Below are 13,782 nucleotides of genomic sequence, written 5' to 3' on the forward strand. Positions count from 1 at the left end.
AATTATTTATAAATCACCAGACAGACCATTAACTACTGCTGAAGCTTCTCAAATGTAAGGATTTCCTGCATTTCTGTTAATTTATTTTTTTTTAATTAGAAGTTTGAATTGCGAAGCTATCATTCAGATCTCAGGGTAACTACAATGAGCGTTCCTCACACTTGTCAGAATCTTTATCAAGCAATAGAAAAAATTATCAGTTGCACACCTGTTCAAAACACTCAAAAATTATCTCACACATTATTGCATAACCAATAAATCTAATCAGAATTACGTAATAGTGCAGACAAATGCAGAATTGTGCACTGGATGCTTCCACCATTAATACTTAGTGGTACATTTTCCTGTTTATACTTTAAAGTAGCCGTTCCTGAACGTGGAACCTGTTTACGCTGTGGTTTGGCACTTTCACTTCTAAAAAGGATCTGAAAACAGTTTTTCACCAGTGGGAGCAGAAGAGGTGGTCGGCCGTTAGAGCAGATCCACTGTGTTGAATGTTGTTTCTTTTCCTGTTTTTTAGCTGAGGTTGACAGTAAATGACAACAACACGAAGAGGGAGGACTTATGAGAAGTTGTGAACCCGCACATTTCACCACAACCCCACAAGGAACATGGGAATCTGCAGCGTCTCATGTTTTAAAGTAAATCCATATAAACTCACCAGACACAGTTTCATGTTTACAGATTTATTTTTAACTCAAGCCCTTCTTTGACTCATTCACACTTTAAAACCTCTCAGGCACCACAGGCTCATGCATGCTGGCAAAATTAGCAAACATTACACAATTACCAACAAACCAAAAAAAAATAAAAATAAAAATGAGAAAGACGCTTGTGTCTGAGTCACCAGACTGGGGTTGCAGCTCTGGAGTATCGTGCCGTCAACGCACCGGGAGACTCTGCAGAGTCTGCAGGGTGAAAGGTGAAGTGGTATGTGGCAACAGACTGTACACACTGTACACTGTAGTGGCAGCAGTAGGGGCAGGGGGAGGGTTGGGGAGTCACCCCGGGGCTCTAACTCTTTCGTAAGCTGACGTCAGCGCTGGTGAGCAGCGGCGACAGCGACGTGCTCTCTGATGGGTCCTCTCTCTTTAGCACCAGGAAAGCTTCGCGACTGATTCCCAGCAGCTCTCGGAGTCCACTGTTCTCCAGCTGAAATAGACAAACACAAACGTACAACCTTACTTGCAGGTGAAGCGATACTGACACTTTAAAATATCCATCCATCCATTATCTATACACCGCTTTATCCTCACTCGGGTCGCGGGGGGGCTGGAGCCTATCCCAGCTGACTCAGAGCAAATACTTTAAAATATACGACTAGTAAAGCTGTTGATTAATTCCAGCCTTTTTCTGTAAGGGACCTTTGCGTTTTACTGGCTACAAGCAATGTACATCACCACACATCATCAGCTGGACACACATTCTGGACTTGTAAAAAACACTGGTTTCAAACACAGACTTTTCATTTTTAACTTTGCGTGTTGACGTCTCTGGATTTGGGACTCAGTTTGTGTAACCACCTCCAAATTTCAGCAGTAATTTCAAACACAGAAAGCAAAAAATGCAGGTGCAGATAAAAGATTTAACAGGCCACAAATATCTGACACTTATCTTTCACAATTACAGTCATACACTAAAAATGTCCATGTTTTTGTTTCTTGCTGCAAGCAAAATTGACTTGTTGTGATGTATTTTATGTCACATAGACAGTCAAAACAAGTACGGCGATTATTTTTATTTTTTTAAAAGTATGGTTTAATGCTATTTCTTCCAAAGTTGAATAATTCTTTCTTTACTACTTTCTCCTTCCACAACCATTACATACAGTCTGCACATGGCTGCCAGGTCAGAGCCAATCAGTAAGCTTGTTGCATCACATGACTAATTTACATTGTTTTATCTCATTGTGCCAAAGCAACACTAAAACGCTTAATGAAGACACTGAAAGGAGAAGCTCAACACTAAGCACACTGAACACTGACATACAACTAAAAGCAGAAGGGGAATAAGAGGACATGCAAGTGAGAAAGGGAAAGTCCTTTTCTAAATCAGAACCACTTTAACAATCCCCTGCAGGAGAACTGTCTAATTGTGTAAATGCTGGATTAAGACCTGTATTCTATCAATGTGAAAATTCAGGTGTTTTGATTTGATTTGATTTTTATTACAAGACTTTTGAGACTGTCTTCTTGGGGTTTGAAGAAAAATTAGGAACATTTTTGGCATTTTCTGACATTTATAGACCAAAGAACTAATCGAAAATTCCAGAAAATAACCATCACAGACTATAAATATTAAGAGAGTTTCAACCACCACAAATTATGTTTCCAAAGTTTACCATGTTTCCAGAAAAAAACTATTGCTTGGCTTAAAAAACAGCTAAAAACAAATCAACTCACTGAACACGTTTTTTGTTGTGATTTCACCACTTATGTATTGATTTGCTACTTGTGTGGAAAGTTTGTTCCCTTCCTCTGTATCTCTTCTGTGTAAACAGGGTTTCAGAGCTTCGGGACATGTGGACTGATGGTGCAACAGGGTCGGATGTTTGCTTTTACCTCCAGCTGTTTAATCCTCTCCTCGTCTTCACATACCCGCCCCTCGTCCACCTCTATCGCCTTCCTCATCACAGAAGCCATCTCGTTGATCTTGTCTATGTGTGCTTGCATTTCCTACAATGATTAACAAACAAAATGTAAGTTAAAGTCCAAGGACGTCTGGACAGTGTTATGATAAAAAGATATTCTATAGAGTATTACAATGAATTTAATAAGTTAGTGTACTTGTTTAGTAAAGTAGACGATTATTTTTTCATTTTACATTTAAGAGAAAAAGTTGGAAAGCTTGATGTTCCCCAGAATTACCAGGAACTTCAAGGAACAAGTGGGCCTCACTGACCGTGGTGTGCTGCTCCTTCAGCTGGGTGACGATGGCTGGGTCGTCCCTCTTGCTGGCCATGAGAAGCCTGAACACCTGCTCCCTGTATTTGGTCATGATGAGCTCTAACGCAGACTGGTGTTCCTCCAGCGATGTTCTTAGCTCTGCAGCAAGAATGCAGACAGATTTGGTTTGTTTACCGGGGAACACTGGGAAACAACATCAACAACATCCAAACTGCTTGATAGATTCAACAAATTCAGAGTTTGTTTGTTATTTTTCCCACAAAACTGGAACAAAATTGCGCCCCAGTCGGTCAGTGATAGAATAATAACTGATTTCCTGCCTACCTTTGTTTTCCTGCTGCAGCTCTCGGATCTGACGGTTTTCCTGTTGGATTCCCAGGACCAGACTGGAACGAGGCCGATGCCGTGCAACCTGGTTCAGAGAGTCGATCTCCTCCTGGTACTGCCAACAACAAATAACCAGATAAACTTCCAACAAACAAGCAAAAAGCCTTGGTTGGATATCTTATGATGGATCAGAACTAAAAAACAAGCACTCATCATTTTAATAATACTGTTGCTGGCTTTTTGAATTAAAAACATATATAAAAATCAAATAAAATAGTATTTTCAGCCTTAGGATTCACTCTAACCATTGTTACCTTTAACTAACTTCGAACTGAAAAGAACATTTGTATTTAATGACCACTCTACCTGTTTCATGGCATCCACTCGCTTGTTGAGAGATGTTGTCTGTTCAATTAACATCTCAGCAGCGTTGTCATGGTTTCGAAGCCTTTCCACTAATGATTTGGCATCAGCCAGGACCTTCTCTAAGGTACAGTTCATACCTGAGGAAATACAAGTCCTCATTAGGAGGTAGGGCTGCAAAATGAATTGACTTCAGATCAAAATGAATCATCTGAAACAATGCAGTTAGGACATGACAAAGGCTGCAATTCAAGATAAACATCATGCAGCGTGTCTGATCAAAGGGTTTAAACTGCTGTGTGATCATGATGTTCCCCTTTTGAGACAGTCACACTGACACTTTTGATGGTATCTCATGGGAGAGCTGAGTGATCTGGGGAAAATATATTTTAAAGAATTTTCTGACGAATAGTGTGAAGGGGATTTCTGTTTTTTGGGATTTTTTTTTAGGCAAGCTTCAGTTCAATATTCACAATGTAATAGATTTAGACCATGTGATAGAGAATTATCACATGAGGCAACATTAAAAATGTGACTGTCACGCAAGAAGGATGTGATGAATTTGTAAAAACATCGACATGACGGTTTGAAGCCCGGCTGAGACGTGTTGCATCATGTATGTAACAGCAGCCTTTGTAATTTGCAGATGTCATTATTTCAAATCAAATTAAAATCAGTTAATTGCTATATCTTGTGGTAATGATCCATCAGGCTTTTAATCTATTACACAGTAAATCCTGGACTGAAGCTGGAGCTTGAAAGAGGACATTGCAAATCAAATCACAAAAGCTGTCCAACAAAGACAATCAGATACTTTCCCCAAATCGTTCGGCCCGTATTAGGAGGAGCTATGAGGAAGTTCAGTGACAACAGAAATCTACAGTCGATAGAAACACACGGGATCTTTACTTTGTAATTGTATAATTTCGCAGAATGAGCACTGAGTTGGTCCACAGACCAATCAATTTACTAATAAAATATTCAGTATTGTAAAACATTGGCTAATGATTTCTCTTCAGTCTCAAATAATACAGAATTATTGATAGATTACATTAATATACAACATGAGAAGAAAATAACAATCTCACTTAAGGATGAACAATTAATCAACATCAAATAAAAAACGCAATTTGAAACAATGCTATGAGCAAACCACAAAGGCTGCAAATTATGATTTAAGTTGTGCGTCTGGCCGAGGGTTTAAAATATCATGTCGAAAGATTTGCAAATTCATGCCATCCTCCTCGTGTGAGTCACATATTTGATCGTGTCTCTTGGTCACACTAAATCACATGCTTTTCATCTATTACAAAGAGAACATTAAGCAGAATTATTATACTGCAAATCAAATCAGAACAATTGCAGATATTTTTCCCCAAATTGTTCAACCTTATTTGGAGCAACTGTGAAAAAACTAACTGACAGAAATCTATGTTGGATAGAAACACATGGTTTCCCTACTTCATAACTGCATAATTCATGAACCAATACATCTACTCTGTGTGCATTAATGTACCAACCAGGAGAAGCACTCCCAATACACTTAAAATGCACTTAATGCACAATACAATGATAACAAAGGCTTTCTATCGTATGAGATCAATAAAATATTGAACTGTATTGTGAAAGCTGGGTGTGTAATGATTGCCTCAAATTCTGGGAATGTAAACACATTATGACAAGGAAACAACAGTCTGTTTATGATATGCCAGGGCGGTGGTTAATGTCGAGCCCAGCCTTTACTCTTGCTATTACATCTGTACTTTGTATTTTGATCAGGTTTTATCTTGGGTGATAAACTGGGCAAGAGATAGCACAGTATAGCTCATCATCTAAGCTACCCTTTACACCTCTTTCTGCCTTCCAGTTAAGGGTGATCCTAACTGAACCTCCTCACGGTATGATAAAGTCAAAGACAACACATATCAGCATACTACCGAGAAAAAAAAATCATGTACGTAGCCTGTTGCTGACCCCACCTTCCTCCTAACCTCATTCCCTGGATGACAGCTGCTGTGTCAGCTAATTCGCTCAAGCTTACACCACCTTGCTGTCAGTCATATATTTACTAGCTTATTTACTAGTAAGCTACTATCATCTCAGCTGTAGTGAACGAGCAAGCACCTAAGTTTTCTGATTCAATTAGGTGTAACGTACTACCAGTAGCACAAACACAGATCTTTGCTAACTCACTAAGTAATCACAGTAAAGCTGCCATGCAAATCCACTTATAGACGCATTATACAAACAGATTCATATCGTTCTTCGAGAGGAATCCCAAACACTTCCTCCAATCTAATGTTAGGCAATGAATTGAAGAATGAATAGTCATACCTGGAGAAGCCACAGTGCAAGACATTGGAATTTAGCTAGCCGTTACTTCCTGTTGATATTTGGTAGCTAACGTTAGCTACAGGCTAACATCATCAAGGAGCAACAAGTAGAGGCTCCGGTGCAGCTCCGTTCCTTCCTAAAACACAAGGTAATGTCAGCAAATGTGACCTCATTGATTTAAACACGTCCCTTGTTGGTCGTAGAGCCAGTCGTGGGATGATTAAGGTAGCTACAGCTAACCTAAACGTCAGCCTGCCACTCAAAGCTTCCAAAATACCGTCCAATTCCGCGAGACTTTGTGCTTATACCCTCGCGGTGATAAACGGGATTTTGTGTCACTACAGAAAACATGGCGGACCGGCTAACACAACTTCAAGACGCTGTCAATTCGGTAAGGCAAATATTGAAGATTTCTTACGTACTTTAATAGATAGAGACGTAAATACATACAGCTTTGCTCTTTGTAACATTTGAAGGCGATAGCTTTGTATAAACAGTAGAGTTGTGGTATTGGTGCTTTAGTAACTTGTTAACGCTGCTATATCACGGTGTCGCTAACCATAGCTGCTAGCTAACGAAGAGGGGGCCCGTGTCAATAAACCAAGGAACAACCTCAGCTACTAATTAAATTGTGTGTATAACTATTTACTACAAATATGACAGTGTTTAATTATTGGAACTTCATAACGGTTTGTGTTTATACTTGTGGAAAACTGACGGCCAAATTAGCAGCTAGCTTATAAACGTGAGATCAATTCATGGTATTGTTTTGTGTGTCCAGCTTGCCGATCAGTTTTGTAATGCCATCGGCGTCCTGCAACAATGTGCGCCTCCTGCATCCTTCAGTAACATCCAGACGGCTATCAACAAGGATCAGCCAGCAAACCCAACCGAAGGTTTGTTTGTTTTTATTATAAAGATATATCCCTCCTCCTCTCATATTCAGTTTGTATCTTCGATTCCTCTCCTCGCGTCTCAGTCCCTCCAACTGAGATGCGAGTGGAGGAGGCAAGCAAGAGATGAGAAGTATTTAACAAAATGACACATCATCGCCTCGGAGCTGTTGTTTCTAAGCTCAATTAAGCTCAGTTAAACTCAGTTAATCAGGTAAGTATGATGTGTGACACAGCTGCATTACTTTGTCACAGTCTGCTGCTGCTGTCTTTTCTGATCTGTCAGATGAACAGAACAGTGTTCATGACAACTGACAGCATGCATCAGCTTATGATTCCATTCACAGTGTGGCATATTGTTACAAGAGTGTGCAGATGTCATACTTCTTTTTTTAATTATTATTATTATTTTATTCAACATACTCAAAAGTGTCATGAAGTAAAGAAGAGGTGTGGCACACAGAGTGCTACACAAACAAAGAGTGGGTATACATCAGGATTGTTTGATGTGTATTGTGAACACACATTTTTCAGTCCTGCTCCTGCAGTGGTTTGCATGTTCTATTTGTGTGACACGCCCATCTTGTACCATTACCAGTGCAGAGAAGACTTCTCAAAGGACACATCAAGGATATACCTGCACGTCCTTGCTCATAACTCCTACAACTTCCCTGTTGCTCATTCAGTACCTAGTATTTGTTAATCTCATCTGTGTGATTCCAAACCAATAAACTGTTACATCCATATCAATATATAACAATACATAATAAAGTGACAATGTTTTTGTACCAGAACATCCCGGCCCCAGAGCAGCTTCTTCCCTCAGGCCATATCCCTCATGAACAGTCAGTAAACTGCTAAAGACTCCTGTTGCACTGCCTCTGTGCATTACCATTACATTTGCAATTTTTCAATCTCATGTGCAATATTGTATTGTAATTTAAACTGTTTCCTAATTTATTACTTTTTTTTTTTAGGTAAGTTGATGTCTCTTTTCACAGTACTCTTATTTCCATATACTTCTGTACTTTTCTTTTACATATATTTTATTTAGATTATTTCTTAGATCTAGATTTCTGTATTTATTGTCTGTCTTGTTATTGTTGTGTACCACAGTTTCATTCGTCACGCCAAATTCCTTGTGTGTCTGAGCTCACTTGGCATTAAAAAGCTTTTTGATTCTGATTCTGATGATACAAACCGTTTATCAGAGTACAACAGCCACACTTTGGGTACTGGAATCAGTGTAGGAAAAACCAAAAAATAATCTTCATGTCTTGTTTACATTTGACTCTATACCCAATGACTATTCTTTTGTTCACACGTATAGGCTTTTCTCTTAATATTACCATTATTGTTTGTTTGGTAATGACCTACAGGAAGGAGAAACATCATTTCTTTAACATAAGTTTCTGTTTTTGTTTTTTGTTTTTTTAAATCTCTGTCTAGAATATGCCCAGCTGTTTGCAGCTCTTATAGCCAGAACAGCCAAAGACGTGGATGTACTAATTGATTCTCTGCCCAGTGAGGAATCCACAGCAGCTCTGCAGGTGAGCACATTCGCACATGTCAGTCACAGCTCAGTCATGCATTTTACTTAAGGCCAATTTAAGCTTTCCACGTCTACATGTCTGTAAATGTCTGTGTGACTTGAACTTCATCATCCAACCAAGACCACCTGCAGCGAAATGTGTGACTGTTTGACAAGCACACTTGGAGCTTGCAGACTGCACATGTGCCGAAAGTGGATATTGTTATCTATCTTTATATGTCATCTCTAAAAGAATTATAATTGAAGTAGTTGTTGCAGAACTTTGCAGGTAATTTATTTGTACATGCTTTTCATTGATGATGCACAAATGCAGTTGAAAGTTGTACAATTCCAGAAATCTTGTATTCTGTCTGCCCTTATTGGTCGGCACACTTCAGGAATAATCACATTAACAGAGTGCTACAACCAGCTCTGTAACCAGCTGCTATGTCCTGCCAACAGTGCAAAATCACAACCAGCCTTTCGAAACATCCACGGGTCCCTGAGTATTGTTCTGTCCTTGATATCAGGGGAAAGCAAACATCTGCATGTGGGACCGATGCACTGTAGTATGAACAGAACTGCGTCCGCTTTTAATGTCTGCATTGGTCATGCGGTAAGCACGAGTTGGTTGTTACAGATTCTGTGCCTGAAAGGAGAAAACTAAACCTGCAGACACTCTCACACACAGAGGACCTCATTGCATTTGTAGCTTTCAGTCAGCAGAGGGAGCCAGATGATCGCTTATTCTGCAGTTTAAAATACTGAAGACTCATAACTGGTAAAAGGAAAATGATGTCGGCTCATTGTTGATAAAACAAGTTGTTGAAGTGGAAAAGTGCATTTATTATATTTTGATCAAAATATCTCTAGTAAATGTAACATTGTTGAATCAAGTGCTTTCCTTTGAGTACACCAGTTGTGAAATTCAAATATAACGGAAATAAGAGAAATATTTAATGCAGTCGGTATTTTCGGGTCAGTGTGTTTTTGTACGCTGTCTTTGAGTGAACTGCCTCTTTGTTTCTCCTGGAAGATGTTGGGTATAGTTGGTGCCAGCTCTGTGTTGATTGCTCCCAGAAATAGAAGACTCGACTCCCTCGGGGTAACTGGATAAAAAATAATGCAAGTCATATGAGCGTGCAGTCAATGTATTTATGGAGTGATTTATTAGGATGGCTAAATAAATCAAGTGAGCATCACATCCTGTGTATTTTTTAGCTCACCCGTTGGCCAGCTAACATCTACAATTACAAACCATGCCATATCGGTATACAATAATAATAATGTTGGCACAGACCGTTATGCTTCCTCTAAGGAAGGCTTCCAGTTTACGTCACCTAAAAATAAATTAATGAAGGCAAGTTTCCTATTATAGCTGAGTGCTGCAAATGATCATTTCCAACACAAACATATCTAAACATTGCATTTTTGCACCCAGAGAAAGGAACTTATAAAATCTTATTTAAATTTTTAGACCTAAATCCTATTACAAGCTGCCTTTATCAGCAAATAACAACAAAACACAAGAGATTTGTTTTGATCTTTTATTCTCTTCAGCTCAAGAGGGGAAAGATCAACACCATGTCTGGTAGTCTGTGTGAGTAACAGGAGGAGATTATATTTATATGGTGTGCAGTCAATAGATGATGTCAGTCCCTCCAGTTAGTCTCACCAATCCCATGATTGTGGATCTTAATCGGTGCGCTGTAAAGGCACTGTGCATGTCTGAAGTATAGGGGAAGGTATGGAAATGTAAACTTTCCATAAAGGACAGCTCCCTGTAGCTGATAGACGCTGTAGAGAGTCAAGACGTTCTCTCCAGGTTTCTGTACGTTAGTGCAGAGTGCAGGAGAACTAATGCCATCGCAGCGTAGGTTTATCCAGATCCTTAAAACTCATCAACACTTAAAAAAAATAAAAAAAATAATCTGTAATTTTATGTTTTATAAAGAGCTTGATGCTCCTTTTTACAGCAACCACACAGCTCCCTCACATGCTGCCATCTTTAAGACATTCTGCCTGAGAACATGAGACCAATAGGAAGCAGTGTTCACCTTGATTTCCACCTTGGAACTGCAGCAAACTCGTGAAAATCTCAAAAACAAATTATGACTTCCAGGATTTCATACGTTACGAATTTAGGGAAGCAGTGGTGTGAACTTTCAGGGTGGAGCTTTCTGTATCAATATTGTTCTTCAGACTCAGTTTCTGGTTAAACATGTATGACTGTTATGGTTAAGGCCATGTGTTATGGACAGAAAGTCACACCTGTAGTGTGTTCAGGCAAAAAAGTCGCTCATAAGAAGCTGTCAGTGAGATAATCGGCTGCAGGGGGAAGCCCCACGAGACTTTCTGCATGCCTTTGATTCACACACGGAGTCTTTTCACTGTCTGATATGTAGCTACTGAGCCGTGAAACAGAGTAGACAAACTGTTTCACATTCTCGTTAAATAAGCCACAAATGCCTACAAAAACAGGAAAGCGGCTTTAATGGCTGCTTTACAAAATCACTCAGACTGCATTTTAAAGTAGTCATTTCTAGGAAGAAAAAAAAAACAAAAAAACATTTTAGCATCAATTATTTGATGCTCCAGAAAAAGGAAAAGGAAAGAACAGCTGTAATTGACTCTGACTGGCTGTGACCTCTCATCAGGCGGCCAGTCTGCGGCAGCTGGAGGAGGAGAACCACGAAGCAGCCGCTCGTCTGGAGGAGGTGGTTTACCGCGGCGATATGCTGCTGGAGAAGATCCAGAGCGCTCTGGCCGACATCGCCCAGTCTCAGCTCCGCACTCGCAACGGGGCGCCCAGCCAGCCGTCACCAGCCGAGTCCTGACGGGGCAGGATGCCATTTCGGACAATTTTCAGTCATTTCGCTCATATTCTGACTGTTTATTTTGACACCAACTACAAGCCTCAAAACTCTCAGACACAGCTCAGCGTGTCAAATGTGTCTGAGTGAAAATCTAAATGCTAACCAGTTTTCTATGGAGGAGAGAAATAGGATTCTTTCATGATATTTTCTTGTGCCCTCTAAGTAAGTAAGTGAGTAAACACAGCATCCATTCACAGGAAGTTTAGAAAAATACTTTCTCTCAGCCCTGCAGAGTCTGATCTGTCATTTTTGTATGTTTTCTGTACAGTATATGTTGTATATTGATGTCTGTTGTAGATATTTATGAATGAAATAATCTTAGCTCATGTTCACTCCTCAGTCTGCTTTAAACAGTTACAGGCCTCAGCTCACTGTAACTCCACGGCTGATGAGTCTTTCCTTTTTTTTAATAAACTTTGGACAAACACTTTGGGTTTTTCTATTTGTTAACTCGCAAGTACGGCAGCATGATATTTACATGTTTTACACAACGGTTTTCATGCATTCTTCAGATTGCTTTTAAATGAGACAAACGTTTCTGTCTCAGCAATGTGGATGATGCTTACTGTCGTAGTATGTGGTCACAAGTGAAGAGGTTTATTCATCTCACTATCATTTCCAGTTTATGGCATTAAAAGAACCATGATCAAATATTTCCCAACAGAAAACATGACCTCTGATGAATGACGCACTCAGCACTTTTGCTGAAATTATCTCATTTTCAGAATTGCCACACTTTGGCTCATCTGACCTTTAAAGGAAAACATAAAGACCCTTGAGAAGAACATGCGTCTTTAAAATGTCAGCTTTTTGAGGAAGTAAACTCTGGTTTCGGTATATTTCGTGACTTTTAAAAGATAAAAATAGGATGGGAAAAAACAGTACAAGACTGAGGGGGAACACAGAGAAGACAGCAGATGACTTAAAAGTGTATGTGTCTGAGAATCCTACAAAATGTAGCTTTTACAATGAGAAATCAAAATCCAGACTAGATGCAGTTTGAGATATGTAGTATATATTAAAATGGCAGCACTTGAATTGCATTAGCTTGTACTTCTCATCTTGTACTTTTACAGCCAAAGCAGCCTAATTAGATCATGTAGGTACAAGATTATTTACTCAAGAGGCAATAATACTTGATTTATTTGTTATTTTTTGTGATTTTTGTTTTATTGGAATGAATCCAACACAATATCTCCCTTGGTTCCACATCCTCTGACAAGATAATTAACCTTAAGAAAAGGGAACGTTGCTATTTTAACGTGAAAACCTTCACATTGACAATATTCTCACACATCAACATTGATGTGTGTTGCTTTCTTGATTTTGTTAAAATCGCACCTCAGAGGTCTGAATCCAATCAAGATTGAACTTTGCGAAGCGTAGGCTGCCGGCCAAAGAGTTTATAGCCCAAATCTAAATATAGGTGCTGTGTCACAGCTCAGTGGGCCCCATTGATGTGAGAAATATAAAAACAGCCTTGTCTGCTGGACACCACACCCAGACGTGTTAGCAGGGTCCACCCTCCTCTCTGCATGTTGACATCATGGCCCGAACAGTAAAAGCACTCAACCCATCCAAATAAGGAGATTTATGACGGGGAAACTTTACCTTCCAGCGTCATCTGCTCTTTTCTGTGTTTTGTCAACAAAATGTTGTTGTCTATGTTACAGGGTGTTATCGGCATTTTCAGGTGCAATTCGGGTCATTTTTGCGGCGTACATGTGTTCTTTGTCCTATAGACCTTTGGGATATACAGCCTGCCAGGAAATGAAAGAATGCAGATCGGACGAGTATATTTCTAAGCGTCACTGGTGGGAATATTGGAGGAAACGAGTCAATTTCCTTCAGACTTTCTGTGTTCTAATAATACTGGAGCATGAAAACACAACCTGCAGAGGCCAATGTTCATCATATGAGTCTTGTGAAACTGCAGTTATCGGTTAACAGCAAAATTCTCAGATCTGCCTTTAACAAAAAGCTTTCTTAGAATTTGACTGTGATGTGTCTGTGAGCTGTCTGAGAGCTGAGTGTACTCTTATCACACTTTATGGCTGTTTATCTGCTTTATTGTTTTAAGGCAAATGTACACAGCTCTATAAAATGTCCAGAGGGTATAAAGAGAATAGAGCTTCTCTTTCATATTTGAATAGTCGTGACATTGTAACATAAGTTATGATTTTAGTTTCCTTCCTGATTGGTTCTTATGCAATGATTTTAATTATAAACCTGCAGTTTGTATTTTGATCACAATGTGACCTTTTCTTGACCTTAGATACCCTCTTGCTCATATGGTATTGCCATTAATGTGTGAACCAACTAATTATTTTACAGTAATATCAATGTAGTCAGTTCTTTAAAAGTATCAGAACTATGCTAATTATTTTCAGTGCACAACGCAAAACCACTAAAATGATGTAACAAAGCTTACAACTACTGTAGGTACAGTATATTCCTCATAGCAGCAAATGCTTGCTAGCCAGCTGAACGACAACCCTCGCGGGGCGGGCCGGATCTTCTCATTGGCTGATGCACCTGCCATTCTCACTAGT

At 39.4% G+C, this 13,782-nt stretch overlaps 2 protein-coding genes across 2 annotated transcripts; one reads left to right on the plus strand and one right to left on the minus strand.

Annotated features, from left to right (window-relative positions):
* Positions 1-670: 670 nt before the first annotated feature.
* fgfr1op2 (FGFR1 oncogene partner 2) lies at positions 671-6,213 on the minus strand. The gene is made up of 6 exons (XM_008284115.1): positions 5,931-6,213; positions 3,600-3,736; positions 3,231-3,348; positions 2,902-3,044; positions 2,562-2,675; positions 671-1,152 (listed from the first exon to the last, which is right to left on the minus strand). The coding sequence occupies exons 1-6, from the start codon at positions 5,953-5,955 to the stop codon at positions 1,015-1,017; spliced, it is 675 nt and encodes a 224-aa protein (XP_008282337.1). The 5' UTR covers positions 5,956-6,213; the 3' UTR covers positions 671-1,014.
* Positions 6,214-6,263: 50 nt separating this feature from the next.
* Positions 6,264-11,657, plus strand: med21 (mediator complex subunit 21). The gene is made up of 4 exons (XM_008284116.1): positions 6,264-6,321; positions 6,712-6,826; positions 8,273-8,373; positions 11,012-11,657. The coding sequence occupies exons 1-4, from the start codon at positions 6,280-6,282 to the stop codon at positions 11,189-11,191; spliced, it is 438 nt and encodes a 145-aa protein (XP_008282338.1). The 5' UTR covers positions 6,264-6,279; the 3' UTR covers positions 11,192-11,657.
* The last annotated feature ends 2,125 nt before the right edge of the window (positions 11,658-13,782 follow it).

The sequence above is a fragment of the Stegastes partitus genome, unplaced genomic scaffold (assembly GCF_000690725.1).
Source record: "Stegastes partitus isolate 25-593 unplaced genomic scaffold, Stegastes_partitus-1.0.2 Scaffold346, whole genome shotgun sequence".
Classification (NCBI taxonomy): Eukaryota; Metazoa; Chordata; class Actinopteri; family Pomacentridae; genus Stegastes; species Stegastes partitus.

Excerpts from the sequence above, each read along its gene's own strand:
- fgfr1op2 (XM_008284115.1), bottom strand. The coding sequence starts at position 5,955 with ATGTCTTGCACTGTGGCTTCTCCAG. Across the intron at positions 3,737-5,930 it reads TTGCACTGTGGCTTCTCCAG|GTATGAACTGTACCTTAGAG; the intron begins GTATGACTATTC and ends GTATTTCCTCAG. Across the intron at positions 2,676-2,901 it reads TGAAGGAGCAGCACACCACG|GAAATGCAAGCACACATAGA; the intron begins GTCAGTGAGGCC and ends TAATCATTGTAG.
- med21 (XM_008284116.1), top strand. The coding sequence starts at position 6,280 with ATGGCGGACCGGCTAACACAACTTCAAGACGCTGTCAATTCG. Across the intron at positions 6,322-6,711 it reads TTCAAGACGCTGTCAATTCG|CTTGCCGATCAGTTTTGTAA; the intron begins GTAAGGCAAATA and ends TTGTGTGTCCAG. Across the intron at positions 6,827-8,272 it reads GCCAGCAAACCCAACCGAAG|AATATGCCCAGCTGTTTGCA; the intron begins GTTTGTTTGTTT and ends ATCTCTGTCTAG.